The sequence below is a fragment of the Henckelia pumila genome, chromosome 2, assembly GCF_033568475.1.
Source record: "Henckelia pumila isolate YLH828 chromosome 2, ASM3356847v2, whole genome shotgun sequence".
Taxonomy (NCBI): Eukaryota; Viridiplantae; Streptophyta; class Magnoliopsida; order Lamiales; family Gesneriaceae; genus Henckelia; species Henckelia pumila.
In genome coordinates this window covers 2921735-2943468 of record NC_133121.1, presented here as the reverse complement: position 1 = coordinate 2943468, position 21734 = coordinate 2921735, and the positions used below count along the sequence as shown (strand labels likewise).

The 21734-nt window shown below is 33.8% G+C and overlaps 1 protein-coding gene and 1 long non-coding RNA gene across 2 annotated transcripts; both read right to left on the bottom strand.

The window, feature by feature from the left end:
• Positions 1–257: 257 nt before the first annotated feature.
• Positions 258–1304, bottom strand: LOC140884373 (uncharacterized). The gene is made up of 3 exons (XR_012150637.1): positions 1125–1304; positions 693–999; positions 258–601 (listed from the first exon to the last, which is right to left on the bottom strand). It is a non-coding gene; the product is annotated as an uncharacterized lncRNA (long non-coding RNA).
• An 11400-nt stretch (positions 1305–12704) lies between these two features.
• On the bottom strand, positions 12705–20842 carry LOC140882581 (uncharacterized). Its single transcript, XM_073288664.1, has 15 exons — positions 20517–20842; positions 19495–19897; positions 19198–19375; positions 18955–19094; positions 17972–18635; positions 17616–17716; positions 17332–17476; positions 17192–17260; positions 17066–17111; positions 15757–16232; positions 14887–14966; positions 13964–14099; positions 13543–13729; positions 13326–13408; positions 12705–13091 (listed from the first exon to the last, which is right to left on the bottom strand). Exons 1-15 carry the CDS (start codon positions 20617–20619, stop codon positions 12969–12971), a joined length of 2934 nt encoding a protein of 977 aa, XP_073144765.1. The 5' UTR covers positions 20620–20842; the 3' UTR covers positions 12705–12968.
• Positions 20843–21734: the final 892 nt, after the last annotated feature.

The window sequence follows — 21734 nt, the reverse complement described above, 5'->3', positions numbered from 1 at the left end:
TTCTGATGTGGAAGGTCAGACTCAGCTGCAACCACAGAGCATACGAGAACTTTCAATAGTATTTGAAAACCTTGCTCTGATACCAGTTGTTGGGGATATCAATGAATAGCATAAACTTGAGGTAACATCGCAACGAAATATTACAAGTAAATAATCAACAACTCGAACAAGATGGACACCGATATTTATAGTGGTTCACCCAATTGGGCTACGTCCACTCAACACTCAAAGAGATAACTTCTTTATTGATGGCAAATAAGACAAGATAATTGAGATTACAAAATCACTTTCTCACAACTAATCCTATTCCTTCCAAAGATAAACACTCTTTAAGAAATATCACACTAAATCCTCTAAAACACTTATATACTTTGAGTTTATAGAAGAGAGGATTTTGTGTTTTGGTGTGTTTGAGAAATGAAGAATGGATGGATGGGTATTTATAGGTGAAGTTTGGGGTAGAAAACAAAAAACAAATACATCATTGCTTACATAATTAGAGGTAGAAATCAACATAAGCTCATACCTTTCCAAATCTGGAAAAGCTCAAATCCCTAGACTGCTGATTTCTACCTCTAATTATCCTCGACTGACTTCCAATCTGCGAAAAATCACATAATATACAAAAAGTCAACTTTGGTCAACTCTAGTAAACTTTGATCGCTAAATTGTAAACTTTATTGTGTTCTCACCGCTTCACGGTTTTGAATCTCAACTCGAAACTTGAATATTTGAATTCATCACGTCGAGACGATCAAAATTGGGTAACATGTCGAAATCCGGTGGCTCGCCGGAGAAGATGGCGGCGACGCGGCGGTTCGGCGGCGGCGATGCAAAACTTCTCCAAAAATTATGAAATTTGGCAGGGTTGTAGAGCTTGACAAGACAATCTCAACCATCTAAGCCACGCCCGGAACAAAGCTCCGACGCGCCGTAGATCGGAGAAAAACAGGGCGGCGCCGGCGAAGTCTTTGAGCTCCGATCTTGGCCTGAAATGGTCTAAAACCAACGGGTTATGGTTGGGAAATGTTCTACACACCTCATAGCATTGATTAATAGCCTTAAAACCAACAAAAACGGGCTCGAATCGCGAACTTTCCGACGAAGAAGATGATGAATAGTACCTGCGCGAATTTCGTCTGTTCTACGTCGATTTTCCAGCGATCCAACCGTCCGATCATCAATTTTTTTACACCAATAGCTTTGTCTTGATGTTTGCTACAAAGTGACCGATCAGATTTTCGATCAGGTCTCCAGTGAACGGCTGGAAAAATAAAAAACGACGGCTGCTACAGTAAAGTCGAGAAAAAGGGAAAAATTGGGAAAAAATCTTGATCCGTGTTTTCTCAGTGTGAGTTTTTCTATTTATAGTAACCCGATATTTTCGGATCTCGGAATAATTTATTTGATACACAATTGGTAAAATTAATACTCAATCTGATATTTTTCTGGTACACAAACCCAAAATCTATTAACATCATTATCTGAAATTATTGACTTTGACTAGTCAATTGAACTCATAATTTTTCAAATTAAATAAAAGTCCAACTTAGACTCTGACCAGTCAACTCGGTCAAATATTCTTCCAAATCAATTTATCCAGCATAAATAATTATTTTTATTTCAATATCTCAATAATTATTTCAAAATGCCAAAAATATCAGATATCCAGAAAGAGTCAAATTCATTGATTAACTGACACGTGTATTTTGTAAATACACTCTATACTCATTAGCGATAATAATTATTTTATCAACTCCATAATTATTTTAATTGTTAATTGATTCAGTAAATAATTTTTGGGGCGTTACACAAAATATTTGAAATTATCGAACTTCGAATCGAGCTCGAACTCGAATATACTCTTATCGAGCCGAATTCGAGCCTTAAAATTTTACCATTATTCGGCTCGATTCGATTCGTTTGCACCCCTAGTGTAGATGGTGCCGACGATGAGATCCGACTGCAATGGGACGGTAGCCGAGTGCCTCTTCGAAGAAGATGAGGAATCCGAGTTGGATTTGGAGTCCAACCGACGGAACTTACTCACACGCAACTACATCAGCTATGGTGCGCTGCAAGAGGGACAATGTGCCCTGCTCTCGCCGCGGCGCCTCTTACTACAACTGCCGCCCCGGCGCACAGGCTAATCCATACTCCCGCGGATGCAGCGCCATCACTCGTTGCAGGAGTTGAAACGATCGTCAATTGCAGTATTGGTACTTTAATTTTTATTTTTATTTAGATTTTCTTTTTTCACCTTTTTTGTGTTTCGGTTTGTTTGTTTTGGGGAGGTGTTTGGTATACCATAAATTTGTGGTCACACTTTAGTGATGCATAATAATGAAGATATTGTTATGTTATTAATTATTATTTCTTTGGGTTGTCCTATATATATATATATTTATTTTGTTCATGCTTTTTTTTATAAAAAAAAATTGATTATTTATTTCGCTATTTTTCTGTCAATTGTGAATAAAATTGGTCGGCCCGTGTGTTTTTTTTTTATTTATAATTCCCCTTTTTGCATGTGCATATACTATCTTACATGTTAAGTAAAAGTAAAATGCTGCTTGATGAAAGCTAGTGCTAAATTTATAACATATCTTTGATTCATTAGTAAGTTCTAGGAAAAACATACTGTTATGCAACTAATTCATAATTAAGTGCGAGGATCAAGGACACAGCCTATTCCTGAAGTGGAAACTTATTACGTCTAGCACAAGTAGTTGTAATTTTCAATTTCCCCAATTTCTACTGCGCAATCTAAGAAAAATTTTAAGCATAATAAACTCCAAATTAAGGAGGCCAAAAAGTCTGATAACATAGTTTACAATACCAACTTTAAGTGGTTTCCCAAAAGATTGCATTTGTATATTTTCACACAAAATAAAAAGGGTTTGAACTTTATTATAATTAAAAAAAAAAAACCGCAGGACACATTCTGCACACCTATATGGCACGTTTCTCGGCACATACGTTTGCTTGTTCCCAAAAGATTGCATTTGTATAGGTTTGATTATAGGTCCCCAAAAATAGCAATGGCCAGCAGCCTATACAACTAAAGTTACATATATAACTAGCTACAGTACACCACGCTTCTATTTGATCTATTTAATTTAATAAAAATTAAAAACGTTTTAATAAATAAAATTGCATACCTTAACATTGGACACTTGATGTGTCGCGTTAAATACTCGATCAATGTACAATATCGATGTTTTAGACTTTTACTCTCTTTAAATTTCAATTTCAATTTCCCCTCTTTTAATTGTAAACATGTGACTATTAACTTTCTGATAAACTCTTTTTAAAATTAGAAGAGTAAATATCATCTTAATTATTCTGATAATAATAATATATAATTGTGATGTGTTCGTTCTAATTATGTAAAAATTGTCTTTAACAGTCTATTTGATCAGATATTTTATTAAGTCTTTTTTTTTTAAAATCAATAATAGTAATAACCATTTTTCTTTTTTTAAAATAAAAAATTAAACGGGATTAAACGTGAAACGTGATGAACACGCTAAGTTTTGAGTAAAAAGAAAAAAAAAGTTAACTTTAAGTTGACCACGTTAAATGTGTTTAAACGTGATTTTTTAAAAATAAATTATTTTTTTATTTTTTAAAAATAAATTATATCAATTTAAAAATCTCAAAATAAAATAATTTTCTTCAAAATCAAATAAATACATTGGGTCATATATTTTTCAAAATTTTTTTCTTCAAAATTCTTGTATTTTGGGTAATATTTAAATTTTTTTATGTGGTCTAGCTATAGACATTACTAAAAATTATAATTTTGATATTTTTGTGCTTTCAAAAATTTGAAAAATTGTGTGTTACTATTAAATTTATTATATATGTATGTTATTTAGCATATATATTGGTAATAGATAATTAAAATTTTAATAAAACTTAAAATATTAAGCACACTTAAACTTATAAAACTAAAAACTTGAAATTTGATATCAAAATTTAGTCGCGTTTCGTGTTTTTTGAACTTTGATAATAAGTGGACGAGTCCATTTCTATTGCCGGTAAATTTTAATTTAATTTGGTCTAGATATTTATGGAGATAGCTTTTGGTTTTCATTAATTATCAGAGTTGACATGTCTTAGTCTTTTCTTCATTACTATTTTCTAAAAAACGAGGCCCGCCCAATTGATACAAGCGTGTTGGGCTTACATATATTACATGCATATCTATTAACACAGTAAGTTAAAAAAATAATTTAAATAAGTGGAGCTTTTTTAAATAATTTTATTTTAAAAAGTAGATGTGATATCGGTGTTTGAGTATAAAGTTGAATAAATGTTTTTATTTAAAATTTAATTATAGTCAGAAGTAAAAAAATCCAAGAAGGTCGAAATTTTAGATTTAAAAAGGAGCAAGTTCGTTTCTTAAAAAATATTTTTATTAAAAGCGATATTATTGTTTTGATAAATGTTGAAAAAATATTGTTATTTAAAATTTTAAATGTATTTATAAACAAAAATCCCAAAAATTATAATTCATAGCTCTTTTTAATTATTGTTTTTTAAACGCCTTTTGTAACTAAATGCAACAAAATTTAATAAAAGTGACTTTTCCAAAAAAATATATATTGCTTTTTTTCTTATTGGCTTCTTCAACTAAACGAAATCTTAATTGTAAATGAAACGGCAAACTTTTTATACTAACTAATTTTTAATTGAATTGAAATTTTATTTAAATTTGTAATTATACATAGTTATATAACTTTGTAGAATATATTTTTTATCACGTGGAAAACCTGCAACTAATATTTTTTGCTGCGCACTGAAATTCTCAAATTAACGTAATAGTCTACAAACTATGTTAGTCAAGTAAACCGCACTAGATAAGTTTTGTGCGACAAACTAGTCCAAAAAAATTGTGGCAGAAAAAATCAAACTCCTGACATCGTAGAGGAATTTTGTTTGTTTTCCTATAAAACTGTTTCTTTTAAATATTCAAATTTATTTTTATCTATATTTTTAAAATTCAAATCTAATCTTTATCTTTATTTTAAAATTTACCATTAATAACAAAATGATCATATTTAGATAAATATTTTAAATACGTATAACATACATTAGTTTTTTATAGTATAATTTCAATAGGTGCAAAAAACTAATAATGCCGTTTAATTTGGGTTGAAGCTTCTTTACTAGAAACTAATATATTGATATTTTATATTATATATATATATTAAACAATTAATGTCATAATGTTTAACTTTAATCACAATATTATTATCGGAAATTTTTTTTGTCCGAAAGCAGGAGGAAAAGGACCTATCAAATTCATTCCCTGTTGAGCAAACGGTAAAAGACTTTCTAGGGGCTGCAAGATTGTAGTCGGCGGGTGATGAAAGTTAACATGCTCTTGACATGTGTGACGATGTTTCGCTAACTCGATAGCATCTTGTTTTATCGTTGGCTAGAAGTATATTTGTGTAATTCTTTTCCCGCAAGAGCTCTTTCGGCTAGGTGATTTTCACATATTCTTTCATGAATTTCAACACGGATTAGATAAAAGTATAAGAGCATCATAAGGACATTTGTGACATAATCTGTTGGATTAGTTGAGTAGCAATTGTCTCCTTAGTTCGCTAATATGGTAAACCTATGTGGAATGTCAATTGAAACATGAAACTTGATATACAATTTAAAATATTTTGAATCCACCATTATAAACAATTATAGACATTTGGTCCAGGATAAGCAGTTCAAATATAATGTCAACCAGAAAATATATTCCATATGTTTTTAAAATACCTGGCCTACTTTAAAGTATGATTCAGGATCCAAAGTGGCATCCCACGAGACTTCAGATTGATGAATGAGTGCAGGCACACCTTCTACCTATAACATATTTTTGTTCGTAAATAAATACTCGGTTGTCGAAGATGAATTGTCATAATCAATTTTGCTTAGAAAATTGTTGCACAAAGCATTCGTTGTCACAATATATCATAACTTGTAAGAAGAAGAATTACATATCAGTTTTCAAGTACGTAATATTTTACCTACCTCCGCGAAGACACCAAAATATGTAATTTTTTTAATGCAACACTTGACTACATCTCCAACGCTTGGTTGTGCCTGCAATAGAGGACAATCTAAATACTCAAGAGGTGTAGTCTCTGGACAAAATAAAATATCTTACTTCCAAAAAATAAAATATCAAAGAGAACATAAGCAATGTGGTAATATTATTTTGAGTGAGAAAGTAAGTGAAAGATTTCCCGAACTGAAGTTTCTCTGCAAACGTTGCCTCCTTATATATATAATACGTGCAAACACATAATACATGCATACTCATTAATCTAAATATCTCGAATAATACTTTCGTACCTCATATACTAAGGCAAGCTAGACCAACTCTAAGTCCAAGCCTACAATCTGCACTACAATGCAAAGTACTCATGCACTACAACATTATTCTAAAAATATCCTTAACTAATCTATAACATATTTCCTATTTACTATAAGGAGCTAAAGCTATACATGTGTCCGTTGTCAGCTCTTTGATGTCGACTGCCTCAAAACTTAGGCACCTCTCTGTCGCAACCTCGGAGCACCCTGCCAACTTCCGAACCAAGTCTAAGAAGGCTGAAAATACTCCAAAACACCTAGAAATCACCTAAAACCGATAGAGAAAGTTGGACTTGTGTGAAAAATCTGAAATTCGGAAGGTCTATTTATAGGCAGCGATCGGAGCCTCTGATCCTTGAGATCGGAGCTTCCGATCGGCACCAAGCTCCACGTGTAACGAGCTTTCGACATGTGCCCCTTCCAGCACCCCTTCCAGCAGATCGAAGCTTCCGAACTCACGATCACAGCTTCTAATCTCCCCATTACGTTACCTTGCTGACCTCATCAAAATGACACATGGCTGGAGATGATCAAAGCACATATCCCTTAATTTCCAATGGCGGCCGCCCAGTCCTGCTTCTTCATGAAGCCTCAGCAATTGATCAAAGACAGAATCCCTTCTAAGATTGATCCCATTATGGCCGTTAATCTCCCCAAACGCTGGCGGAGTCACCCATGCACCAGCTATAACAAAACTAGTACGTACTCATGTTTTTAATCCACTTGTTTTCTACTATATATATTTTAAAATTTTTCCTTGTGTTGTTTACGTATCATGAAATGGTTGGATGTTTAGGGCCTTTGCAGTTGAAAGATGGAGCAATATTCGAAGGCCCTCGTCGTCTCCAGCTTGTTGGTCATCAGGTTTAATTTATATATATATATTATGAAAAAGACTTCATTTTTCTTTCCCACTGCCCTCGATCGATCTATCAAATTTAATTCTTTTATATATATATTAATTATATATGTATGTAAATACTACGTACATTTTTTATTTCTTCATCAATCTCACTCATTTCTCTTTAAATATATTCAGAGGTCGTTGCCTGACAACGACAATGATTTTCGGACATATTCCGGACTGGATGATCCCTTGCTGGCCGATGTAGTTACCAAGGTACATAAATACTATAGTTCGAGCATGGCGGCGATGCTCATCAACTTGGCCAGATGGAAGTTTGGGGGCGGTGATCATATGAAAGATCCACTTTGGGCTGATCTTGTTGCTGAATCTAAGCTTAAAGAAAAATTGAAGCAGGAGTACGAAGACTCAAAGATACTCTATATCAGGGGCGGATCCAGGATCGTAATTTTGGGGGGCTATATACTAGGTGACGACAATATGCGTCGGTGACGTAGCTACATACTTGTGAGATGCGCGTTAATTTATTAAAAATTTGTATTTGGTTAATATATATATATATATATATATAATAATAATAATAATAATAATAATAATAATAATAATAAAGTTTAAAAATTATCTATGAACACATAGATGTGTTATTACTAACGAAATCAAATCTTAACTTAATAAAAACTTTAATTTTTTGGGTCATTTTGCTCTTTACTTTTAAATTTTAATTTAAATTTCAGAAAATGTTTATTTTTTACTAATTTTATAGATCTTTTTCAATACGAAAAAAATGAGTGAAAATAAAATTAAAAAAATTAAGTTTAGATTTATGAAAGATGCTCATGCATAATATCATAATAATACATAAAAAGACAAAAGTTTAGTCAACTAAAAAATTTGATTTCAATAATAATGATTGAAATTTGTCCAATTAAAATAAAATATAAGATTGTTTATCAAGCGTAATAAAAACAAACACAAAGACTCATTAATAATAGATATTGAAATTTGTATAATTCAAAAAATTATTAAAGCCTACCTAGTCCAACAAGTAAAAAAATAAAAATAAAAAAACATAAATGAAAAGAAAAAATAAAACAAAATTAATGGGCATAAGCCCAACTAAAAAAAATTGAAAACAATTGAAAAAATTCAAAAAAAAATTGATGATGGTGGGGGGTCCCGTCGATTCGAACCGTGCTCCCTTTCTTTGCACAAAAGTTTCTTACCAGCTAGGCCAAATGTATATTTAAAAACGACTTACTAATGTATATATATATACACTAAAATAAAATTTTTGGGGGGGGCCATGGCCCCCCCTAGTCCTGCTGTAGATCCGCCTCTGCTCTATATGCTACAGAGGATACATAAGGAAAAGTCCAAAGAAGATTTTGAAAATAAGTTGCACTCCACCGTAATGGAAATTATATGTACTTATGGTGTACTTACTGTATAGTCCCATAGTTACAAAGTGGTTAAAAAAGTATGAATACAAGGTATTTAAATTGAAACAATCTCCTTAGCTTCATGAAATTCACAGCAGTGGTTAATTGTTGTGTTGAGCTTTAATTTCTTGATGAACTGCAGGTTAACAAAGTATATTTTTTGATATCCATTTTGAATGATCCATTGGTAGCTGATGTACTTACCGAGGAACGGAAGTACTTTTGTTTGCTTATTGCGGAGCTTTACTTCAATGCCGCGAGCTTGAACTTTGGGGCAAAACAACCGCGTTGGGATGATCTTGTTGCTGAATCTAAGCTTTGCGAAAAACTTGTGGAGGAGTACCAAGACTCAAAGCCACTTAATAGGAGATCACAGAGGCCACTACATGACACAGACGAAGAAGATTTTGAAAAACTGTTTTGGACCATCATAAAGAAATATATTACCGAGGGTCAGCATTATAGGGACGTAGTTACAAAGTGGTTGAAAAAATATGGATTCATGGGGGATTAAATAAATTAATATCCTGTTCAAGTTATTTCTTTCATTTCCGATGATAAAAATATTTAATATTCCAAGTTTGCATGTTTAGGTTATCTTGTTATTATGTTGGACTGTTACTTGATTTTGTTTTGAGAAGTTAACGGTACTTATGATTTTGTTTAGAGTAATGATACATGTACAACGAATTTTGTACAACAAATCTTACAACACAATGTAAAAATTGAATATATCAAAATCTCACGATAAATTGAATACAAAATCTCGCGATAAAATAACAAATCTCATGATATAATTGTTGTAAATATCGTTTTACACGATATTTGTTGTACCTTTAACATTATCCTTTTGTTTATGTGGTTTACATGTGGCTGGCTATTATAATTATGTTTTTAATTAGATCAAATTCATTAATTTTTATTTCATTATATAGTATAGAAGATTTGGTTCAACTCAACCTATTGCATGCTGTGAAATTGGGACCGAAACTCTAGTTTTTTTTTATTATTTAATTTTTAAAGAAAATACTTTATACACACACAACAAATGAATGGTGTGAAAATAATAGAAAAAAATTATAATTTTTACACTATTAACATTGACGTATTTCTTTTATTATGATAAGTACTAAATTATACAATTTTTTTTTAAAAAACAATTATCATTGTGTTATATATTGAAGTCTAATTGATCATTGCAACTGATCACCGATGAAGTTGTGTGTATTGTTTATCTTTGGATAATAACTAAAATTTCAAAATTTAATGAATCAAACTCAAAATGTCAGATATATATGAAATTTGAAAACCCTTAAATTTATTTATTTACTAAAATAATTAAGATTATTAATGCTATATTTAATAATATTCCAAATCTGATCATTAATGGTAAATTAGGAATATGCCTTTTCGAATTATCATTCAAAACATCAAATTCCAAATTTGAATTTGGAAAACCCTTATTTAAAATAAAAGCCACATTTTTTAAGTGTGCATAATTTCTAGCAAAAAGAATGTGTGATACACGTTGACATCAATTAAATATAATATGAATTAAAAACATATATATAGTTAAAAAATTAATATCTAAAACTTGTGTTATTAGCAATGATATTATAATAACATAACACATAAATAGAACAATATGGATTGAAACAAATATTTAAAAAATGTTTATCCATCTGCACACCATATAATAAAAAAAAGTAACATAACAAAATAAATCGGCAATTTAGATAAATATAATGACGACTTATCACTACAACAAAAATGATTTTTAGCGGCGCGCAAATCCGCTATCCGTAGCGTGCATCGAACACTGCATATATGGGCTATCGACGGCGCACAGAGCACGCCGCGGAAACTCACATCGGCAGCGCAACAATGAATGTCGCGGAAACTCGCATCGATATCGCACAAAACAAGCTGCGGAAACTCACATCGACAGCGCACAAAACAAGCTGCGCAACAATAAATAACCAAGGTTTTATTAAAATTGTGATTGGTTAACCACAGTTTTATTAAAACCATGGCTAATTTTAGCCACGATTTTGTAAAAACCGTGGTTAATTTAATAATAATTGTTTTTTAAAAACCATGGTTAAATACATAACCACGGTATTTTAAAAAATCGTGGTTATTTTAGCCACGGTTATTTTAAACAGTGGCTACAATTAACCACGGTTTTTTCAAACCGTGGCTATTTTTAGCTACGGTTTAAATAAAACGAATAACCACAGTTATTAAAATCGTGACTAATTTAGCCACAGTTTTTTTAAACTGTAGTTACTTAGCCACGGTTTTTTAAAGCCGTGGTTATTTATCTACGGTTTTTTCCACGGTTTTTGAAAACGGTGGCTAATCAATCACCGTGGCTAAAATTAACCACGATTTTTTCAAACCGTTGCTATTTTTAGCCACGGTTTTTTTAAACTGTAGGTATTTAGCCACGGTTTTGAAATAACCGTGGATAAATTTAGCCACAGTTTTTGAAAAACCGTGGATAAATTTAGCCACGGTTTTTGAAAACCGTGGCTAATCAATTACGGTTTGAAAAAACCGTGGTTAATTAACCATGGTTAACAAAACCGTGGCTAAATTAGCCACGGTTTTAAAAAATCCGTGGCTAAATCAATGGTTTTTTTTGTAGTGCATTATTTTATCAAATCACTTCGTGTTTTCAAATTTTCCATTAAACATGATTCATAAATAAGGATTTAAATATCTAAAAATACCAAAATATTGAACCAAATGATAAGTTCATGAATGTTACTTTTTCGATTTAGAATTATATAAGCATGTTATTTATTTATTTATTACAAATTTTGCAATGCATATTCTCGAAAAATTTAAATTTTGGTTTAATAATATATAGTCCTAAATCGAAAAAGCAATATGTTTAAAATTATCGGTTTAGTTCAATATTTTGGTACTTGAAATTATTTAAATACTTGTTTATGATTGCATGTTTAATGAAAAAGTTGGAAACAAAAAGAAAGTTTAATAAAATAATGATAACAAAATAAAATAATAATATTTTTTAGAAAATAATTATATAATCATAATAAATAAAAAATAAAATTAATAAAAAAAAGTGTTTGCTAAATATTTTATAATTAGATTTTAATAAATATTGTGTATTATGAGTTGAATAGATTTAAAAATTATTTTCACAGGGATCAAATATGCATTTTTAATATTTCACAGGGGTATTTGGTGCAAAAAAAAAAAGTCAAAATCTTTGTCCAGTCGCATGAGAGGCGCATGCGCAACAATCAATCATAATTATATAATTATATAGGCACGTTTGTCTTTTTTTGGTTCGGAATCCTTTGAGTGTGACTGTCTTTTCAAATTCTAGTAAGCAGCTGCACGACTTGCTAACTCGTGGCAAAACACTTGTGCAGTCTTTTCATTAAAACTGAAGTTGGTTTGCCATGGAGGTCGAGTCGACTTCTCGATCAAGTCCTCTCAGTGGTCTTTCATGAAACACCTCTACCCGAACTCTAACCAGCCCCTGATTTCTGCCACCCTCATCCTTTGCCCTTTTCCCGACGGGGTCATCGGTTTCATTGACGATATTCATTACACTGTCATCTCCACCATGCGAATGCCTTGCCACCTCAGTTTCTTCCTGCCACAGCTCCCCGAACATGCCTTTCAACTCATGAAAAAGCTCATCGGTTCACAAACCGCGACACTGCAGGATATTTTTCACCTCTGATATAATCATCAATGGGTTATGCAAGCGAGGGCAGTTGAAGGAGGCGATGAAGTTTGTTGAATACATGGTGGACAGTTTGAATTTTGTTAATTGTTTGATAAGGATTTTAGGCTTATTCAACACTATTAAAATAATATAATTGCACCCTAGTTGGAGATGGTGGACTAATATCGATAAGGGAAGCATAGCTTCATGTGGTGTTAGGCGAATTTTCTTGTAGCAACTATTTTTTACACGTTGAATCAAATAAGAATAATAAAATGAATTTACAGATAATTCCAAAAATCAACCATTGTAATAATGCCAATTTCTCAATCTACTTTCGCTTGTGTAAAAAGAGTAATCGACTATTTGCGACGACGAATTATAAGAGTCTAATGACTAAACATAACTACAAAATTTCTCCCAAAGAATGACACTTCTAATGAATCACTACGCTACAACTGACAAGTATCCTGCTCTTGCCCTCTGTACATAAATAACAGAATCGTTTGAAATATCGCAATGGAAAGTCCCAAGAATTGATGCAGAGGGGCTGAAGAAAAAAAGAATTGTTTTACACAGGTTGAACGTGCATCTTCTCGTGGATGTCTGTTACAACTTCACGTAACTCGGGGAAAATGGATATTAGAACAAGTTCAAGGATTCCATAGCCGAGTTGCTTCAAACAAATTGTCGACTGAGGAAGACGATGACAGTTATTAACATACATCATGAACTCGTTTGGTACAGACATATGGTGATCACAGAATCATAAACCCAGAACGCCATGCGTTTCTGGTGGGGACAAAATCAATTTATTTTTTAAAATTCTCATGTTTGAACATTATTCAAGTGCCACTCCCTGGTTGGGGTGTATTTCACTTGTTGGACTGATCTAGTTGTATTGAGAGTAGTGGTAGGAGAGGTGTACCTGAAGGAAATAGTATATATCTCTACCACAGCGTCTGTACTGCTTATGCCCAATCAAGCTGACCAAAGTGGCCGGAGCACCATCTGCATGTGGGAAGTGATGTCAGAATCAAAATGAACGAGATAAACCGATAGTTTAATATAGGACATGGACATCAAATACATATGAAGAACAGTAAACATAGAATGAAGAAATTATAAAGGAACGAAGCACTCGCCAAAGATCATCTTTTTCACATCACTAGCTCTGCGAGCAGCTTCAAGCTGTTGTTCAAAAGACCCTGGTTTTATGATCCTCCTTCCGCGTTGTTGCCTTGTTCGTGTAGATGTTTGATTAGCTTGATAGTCATTGAGTAGACTTTGAGCTCTTAATCTCAAAAAGAATGTGCCATCAGGCCAGAGGACCTGCAGAGAAATTAATCGGAAAAGTGAACTAAGAAAGATCTGTGAAGAAAGAAATTTTCAAAGAATAAGCCACTTCTGTGCCAAGCTTTAGCAACTTAAAGGTAGAGAACTCAAGTTCTAGACTAAATGCAGGGGGGAGACAGCTTAAACATTAACTCCAACAGACGAAACATCCAAGTTGGAATATGCACAACTTCAGAGAGCGAAAAGATTGGAACAAGACAGATAACTTACATCCTGGATCCATCGAATCCCTTGTGCAATGACATCCTCTCTACGAAGCCATTGAATCTGCCTTAAGATCCAGTCATCAATGGCATCTTCCATAACTAATTGCAATATTTGCTTTGATATCCAAAAGACCTGTCTCCTACAGTGAGAAGAAAAAAAGCATATGGTACAAGGCAAAATGACGATCTGACATAACAATAGAGCTGTTTGTAAGAAAATTTCATGTGATCCGACAGCTCGCAACTTTCATAGAAAAATTCAAACAGGAAGCGACGATGCTATCATTAATATTATCAATTTATCAGGGTGCAGGAGAGGACCGTGTTAAAAAGCCGCAACCTTAGTGTGCACAAAAATTCTTGAAAATTGAAGAAAAATATTTGTCTTGAGTATAAATCCCAGGTCAAAACAAAAACCAAAAAGAATATTTGAAAAGTAACGAATCCTTGAAGAGTTAACCAGAATCATAATGTTTAAACAAAGAAAATGCTAAAAATAAGAGAAGTGAATGGCTGTCATGGTTCCTTTTCATTTCAAGTTTTCATTTTAGAGCTAAATCAGTCAATCCATCCAACATACACGGTTGAACATTAAAGATAAACGGAATTAAACATAGGAATTTTAAGTAAGCTTCCCCAGAATTAAACTGAAAATAAGAAGGAAAGCATAAAATAAAATCAGAACAAATTTGATTTATTAATTCAGAAAAAAAAAACAAGAAAAAGCCACAAAAGTTCCAGACCAGGGGCATGGCCTACTAAAGACAATACAATACACAACTTGAAGCATCTTGTTTAGCAAAGACTTCCACAAGCTGGATATTTACGGTTGGACACGTAAAAATAATGTAATTTTACCAAATTTTGTATTTACAGATAAGCCTCAAGAAAGTTCACAATTCAAAAGAGTGAACATGAGAGTGATACCTTAGCCAGCCTCTTCTCTCGAGCTGAAATATGTTGTCAACTAAATTCAGGATTGGAACACTTAAATTCGGCGGTGTCCACTGCAAGGAAAACATAGCAAGCATAACCAAGACTGTATAACACAGGTAGAAACAACCTAAGAGATACACATTTTAGCAATCAATAATAGTATGGCAGCTGAACTTTTTCTGAGCTAATTTGGCTCCAGATAAATTTCTGAATGCTCTCCAATGCCCTAGCACAACACAAAGATTATTCATGAATTAAAAGATGTGAAGACAATCATAACATTTCTTTAGTACTTCTGAATGGACTAGGAATTAACTTTGCATTAAAATTAGTGTTGGAGACGCTCAAAATTAGACATCCAAAGATATTATTCAAGAATTAAAAGGCTGAGAATATCAATTTTAATCCTCTTCCTATGGTATTTATAAATCATTTTAAACCCACATAGCAAGACGATTTTAAGTCAAAGCCAGAAATCATTACATCAGAGGGAACTATGACAATTTGGACTTCCAACCTCAACAAAAACAGGTAATTTACAATAGAATTTTTTTACAATAACTCAGGATAAGTCAATGAATTATTTTGTGAAAGCAAAAGAGTAGCTAAATTTGAATGATAAGCACAAGCTAGATTGTGCATCCACTAGTATAAATATAAACATACAAAGACGTTATCACACAATCCAACCTGGGAGAGGCCAGATAAAACAACTTAACGAGAAAATCAAATAAAAAAGAACCAACGCCGTCAATCGCAAAATCATGGACAGTATATCAAGAATACTGTGAGAAGAATAAAGTGAGAATGCAAAGGAAAAAATGAGAAAGAACAGTAGCACTTCGATAAAATGATTAGTACCTCAGGAGGCACCTCAGTGGGATCCTCTTGGGGGACAGAGGTTAGGGCTAAACTTGGCTCTTGATATCTGGTACCATTACTTGATTCAGATTTCACCCTTGAACTGCTGAATTCCTTGGAATTCAAGTCACTGGCATCTAGACTATGTTTAACCACACTTGGTGGAGACCCCCTAGCATTCAATTCATTGTCTGAATGCCACCCATTAGCTTTGGCAGAGGAACCTATTTCCTGTTGCACATGGTTTTCATCTTTGTCACCTTCCTCGGTATCAGAAAAACTGTTCATTGATTCTGAGATACTTTGTCTTGTGGACAATTTATTAATATCATCTGAATTCCAGGACAAGTTTCTGCTTGGAACTGAAGATGCAGGTCCAGAAGAAGAGGAAGGTGGGCCAACCATTTTCCGCATGAGGCCTTCAGAAACTCCTTTGAATTGGCGTAAAATATCATCCACAGCATCATCCACGTTAACTATTCCAGTGAAGGGATGGTTTATGACATCAAAATTTTGTGGATATAATTTGAACTCATAATTTAAGTGTACAACATGACATAAACAGAAATAAGTTGTGCTCCTTTAGTTTTCCTCGTGGACATTATGCTTCAAATAACCATTTGAACTATTGATCCAAATAACATAATTTGAAGAACTGATATTTGTCAATGAATAGTCCCTTTCTGAAAATAAAGATGGCATAACAAAACTAGAACTCACAAGAGCAAAATCTTCTCGATAATAGGTAAATAGACAGAGGGATCGATGAGGACTTTGGATAATCCATTCATTCAACTACATGATATAACCGTGAGATTGCGATGTTTGATCATAATTTGTAGGAGTATCAGTAAAAGCTGTTTCTCTACGACAATAAAGTTAGAAATGATCCTACTATCCTTTAATGAAACACTGTTTCTGGAGTGTTATAATATAATAAACTACAGGAAAGAAAATAATCCTGCTTTGAAGCGACTATTTCTGGAAAGGTAAGTAAACTACTTACACACCAGAAACATAATCTTGTTGATGATGTTTCTACACAAATAAATCTTTTAGCTACCAAGTAGAGAACATGTTAATTTTTTTCTCAAAAAAAATATATATGGAAAAATGATGCTGGTCTAAGAAAACAAGGAACATTAAAACACCCAAATGGACTTTTTATATGGAAAATTAATTCTGCATGTATACACACACTTACACACACCCCAGTATCCAAATGCCATGATTGTGGCTCTAAGCAATTGGTTTTAGCGAGACATACATGTGCAAATCTCAAATGAGATACAAGAACAGGAGTACATACCTGCCAGAGTCCTCATCGCAGAAGATGATTTCCCAAATGAATAATTCTTCATTAATAAGAAACGATGAATTAGTAACAAAGTACAAGGCACAAAATTTATTTAGAACAGAAAAAGCATATCCACACCTGGGAGGAGGCACTTAAAAAATCCCACACTTCATGTTGCTCAGCAACATTGGCAATTGAGAAGAGGTCCTAACAGTATCTCAGAACGGTTAATATATGAAAAGTGTAGGTCATATAATTCAGAGTGAGGGTCATCATACTTGAAGATATTTATCAAGCTGAATACAACGTTGGTGAACAAAGGCATCCTCTGTGCTTGAAGAAAAAATTCTTTTGGGGGGCAAATGTAATGTATAATTAGGAATGTCCTTAAGATGCCTATGCAATCGTTCAAAGTTCCTATACCTGTGGGTACAGCATCAAACAAACAATCATCAGTAAAAGAAAACAAAGTTGTTTCCCATTGAACTGGATAGAAAGTAGATCAACATTATATGTATCAAAGAAAAAAAATATTTTTGATTCAAACTGGAAGAACACAAACCTTCTTTTCACAAACCAAGATTTGTTGTCACCATCAGTCACAGCGATTGAATAAACTGCAAAAGAATTAGAGCCAAGTTTCTCAAAGTACGCTCCAATAACCTGCAGAATCAGGAATGTATAGTCAACTAAGACGCATCATGCCTTGGACAGCACTAGTCAAAGGTGATTGGAAATAGTCAGACTCAACTTTAAAAAAGAAATCATCATGCAAAAAAGGGCGGCTATTGCAGCTTGCATTGTTAGATACTTGCCACAATTTTATACTCATGCAATATAAGGATTTTACAATTTTGCAAAACAAAGTTAAAATACATCAAAATGCAAGAACCATTAATAGGAAATTAGTGGTCTAACCCGACACCTCAGCTTTGAAACATGTAGCTCTTCACTGTGTGACACCCTGTCGGATGAATTCTTCATGTTATGCATGTTACGTTTATTAACAACTGCACCATGGTATTCTGCGATGATGGGTGTGTTTCCTTTCGTGGTGAATACATCTTCCAGGTCTGACTGAAGGTTTAAATCAGAAGTGCTGTTGGATTTTTTAAGCTTATTTCCAGTTTCATGGGAAACACCAGTCGCAGCATTCTCCAGTTCATCAGTAGAAGCCTTGGTGTGGAGCTTCTTTTTATAGTTTCTACCAATAGCCCACATATTTTCAAGATTTTCAGGCATTAGAACTTCAGCTCTTCTCAGGGTTGCTGCATCAAACACTTTTGCCCAGTCCGCAGGCTGTGGATGCATGGGCTCATCCTGCATCGAACTAGATAAGCGATGTCCTGAGGTATCCAACTCTAATTTCTTTTTATAATCAAATCGAGAAACAGACAAGTTAGTCTCTTGATCACCAGAATGTACAGTCTTTGTCGATGTAGATTCACTGCTTTGAACATGTTCTCTAGCTTTATCATGTTCATGGTTATGACCCTCCAAGTTAGGTGACTGATCAGTGGCAACATCCTTAAACCCCTCATTGTAGGCAAGCATAATATATTCAATCAACTCATTAATATATCTGGAAAGGGGAGTAAAAGTTTATTACATTTTGAATGTAAATGTACACAAAGCAAAACGAATTAGAATTACCATCATTAAATTGACAGAGATTGGGAAAAGTTTACGGAATGTGAACCTTGATAACAGATATGGCCAAAAAATATTTCCGTAATTATATAAAGATCAATAGGAACGAGGACATATAAGTGGCATTTTTTCTCTGCAGAATGCATGATCCCAACATAAACCTTCTAGAGCAAACAGATCTTTGCAGAGCACGATGACACAAATTCAGAATTTCCCAAAATGAAAAGGAGTCAAAAGATATATAATCTCACCCTGGGGTAGCAAAATTCATTACAGGCTGCAATACCAAACAAGTTAAGAGCTCACGGGCAATGCATCTGACTATTGGGCATTGAGCTTCCCTTGGTCTTAGCACAACTGCTAAAAGTCCACCCATGAGCTGTTGAAGAACCTGTACACTAAAAAGCATTAGATGTCATGAAAAATAATAATCAAAAGAAAGAAAACATATATAGTTGGACAACAATTCCTTCTGCAACAGAACACTTCTACACCTTGTACTCACACTCTGGAGATATCAAAGCAGGGTGAAGCTCCTTAGAGGCCATGAGATGGTGTTTCAGCCTTTGGTCTCGTTCTTCAAATGAAAGTGTTCGCATAACGTCCACACCAATGGCTGCCTGGTTTCTTCTAAAAAGTTCAATGTGATCTCCTATCAAGTCTACTATATCCCTGGAAAAGCAGAGATCAGGGGGCTCAACAAATTATGTCATAGTCACTTAACTAACATATTCACAAACGTTCACATGGCTTCAGAGGGAAAATTATTAAGAAAAAGACACCAGAGCCACCTTGTCAGCAGGTCAACAAGGTTTACTTCTTTAATTCTTCCAGATACTTCACCAAGCACATCCATGACTATACCATGTATGAGCTCCGGAGCTTCTTTGTCAGGTGTAATGTCAGAATACCACAAATCAATGACGAAATCATGCAAAATCTTGTTGATGAAATCCTCAATAGCTGCTTCTACAACAGGAGAATCTATTTTTCTTTTCGATTTTTTGGATGGAGGCAGAGTAGAAAGACGAGAATCATTCACAGACAATTGCTTCTGTTCTAGGTAAGACAAGTAGGATGTGGACCTGGTACTCTGAACCTTCCACCGGAATTCCACCATGCTAACTAATCTCCATAGTCCAGAAACCAAGAGTACTGCTATGGGTATGTTCATCAACATTGATTTGCTCGTATCTGCAATCAATGTACATAAGGAGTTGATTTGCTCGTATCTGCAATCAATGTACATAAGGAGTACTGGTGTACATTGTGGTATTAACAGTCCTACGAGCAGCATACTTGCAGAAGAAGAACCTACCAAAACTAATAATTTTTTTTTCCCCACTGAGGGAGTGAGGGCCTATCCCAGCATAGCCATAAATCAGTCACAAAGAATATAAAAAACCACAATTCTTCTGATGAAACTAATATGTAAATAATATCATTCAAGCTCATCTGAACTGGTCATTCACATATAAAGTCATTTCACAAACTGAGCTTGAACCGCCAAACTCATTTCACGTAATGCCTCCTTTTACCACTCGTAATTCTTGTCAATTCCACACAAATAACCAAGGAATCCCTTCTTTCACATGAAAAAACAATCTTAACAACCTCAAAGCATTCACAACATATGTTACCAAAAAAAAAAAAAAGTTGATAAACCATAGCAACAAAACACGACATGAAATAAAATAAAGTAGCCCTGAACGAAAATTCCATTCGTCAGAATTTTCAACTACGGGCCAATTCAATAGCGAACTACAATGAGCTTAAAATTAACACCGGGAACAAGAAAAAGTCAACAGCTTACTTGTCAAGAAATAAGATACACCGAAAATACAGAGAGCCCACCACACCATTCGAAGCTTAGCTTCTTCAATCAGATCCTGCAAGCTTCCCATTGGCTTCCCCATTCCCCTTGAATAATTGATTAGGAAGAGAAATGACAATGCTCAGAAACAGGGAATACAATTCAACCGCCCTAGAACAGAATTGATCTCGAAACATTCCTCAAAATAATCATTGAAATTAACATATTTCCCCTTAAATTTGGGAAACCGAGAAGAAAATCCAAAGTACATCGATTTTTTTTTTTTTTTGATCGTCAGCTACGACGATTGGAAGGAGAGAGCTGAGAGAGAAAAGCAAAGGTGACAGCACCGTTATATTCGTTGTACACATGGATCGTCTCCTAGAGAATTGACTTATATGCCCTTTCGGTGGGTCCAATCCACGTCGGCTAAAATAAATTGAATTTATCCATAATTCCTTTTTTTTCAAAGGGTTGACTCGAAAAGGGACCATCAAAGATTAATTGGCTCATGTAGGGATTAAATCGAGAAATGTGTACGAGTGACAAAGATTTGAGAGAGGGAGCAACATGATCAACTTCATCGCATATCTCACAATATTTCAGCATAAATATGTTGCACTCAAAGATCGAACCCGCAACGATATAGAATTTCTTCCCACGTCACCTTAGGCCTTGCCAACTCGTTTGGTGTGTTCTTGACATAACAAAGCAGTTCTATAATATCATCAACTATTATAACTCCGAAGGGGACCTCATCTTACATGAGTCAGAGACTCATTGGCTCATGCAGAGGTTAAATCGAGGAATGTGCACGAGCGACAGAGACCTGAGGTAGGGAGCAACATGGTCAACCTCATTGCATACCCCACAATATTTCAGCAGGAATATTTTGAACACGAATATCGAACCCGCAACGCTAGAAAATTCTTCTCACGTCACCTCAAACCTTACCAACTCGCTTATGCTCATGTGGGCCATAATTCTTTTTTATCTAATTTAGTGGGGTACTTGTTTTTGTATCATAATTTTATAATATAGTATGTTCTATTTTATAATAGTTGATGATATTATAGAACTGCTTTGTTATGTCGAGAACACACCAAAATATTTTTACACAATTATTTTTCATGATTTACATTAATTTCTCTTTTTTAAACCTAAATATTTAAAAGTTTTCTATATTACTCTTCTCATCCCCAATCAGTAACTAAAAAT

Coding starts and splice junctions, on each gene's coding strand:
- LOC140882581 (XM_073288664.1), bottom strand. CDS start 20,619: ATGGGGAAGCCAATGGGAAGCTTGCAGGATCTGATTGAAGAAGCTAAG. Junction 17,717..17,971: donor TTTCAAAGCTGAGGTGTCGG/GTTAGACCACTA, acceptor CTGATTCTGCAG/GTTATTGGAGCGTACTTTGA. Junction 17,112..17,191: donor TTTTAAGTGCCTCCTCCCAG/GTGTGGATATGC, acceptor TTATTAATGAAG/AATTATTCATTTGGGAAATC.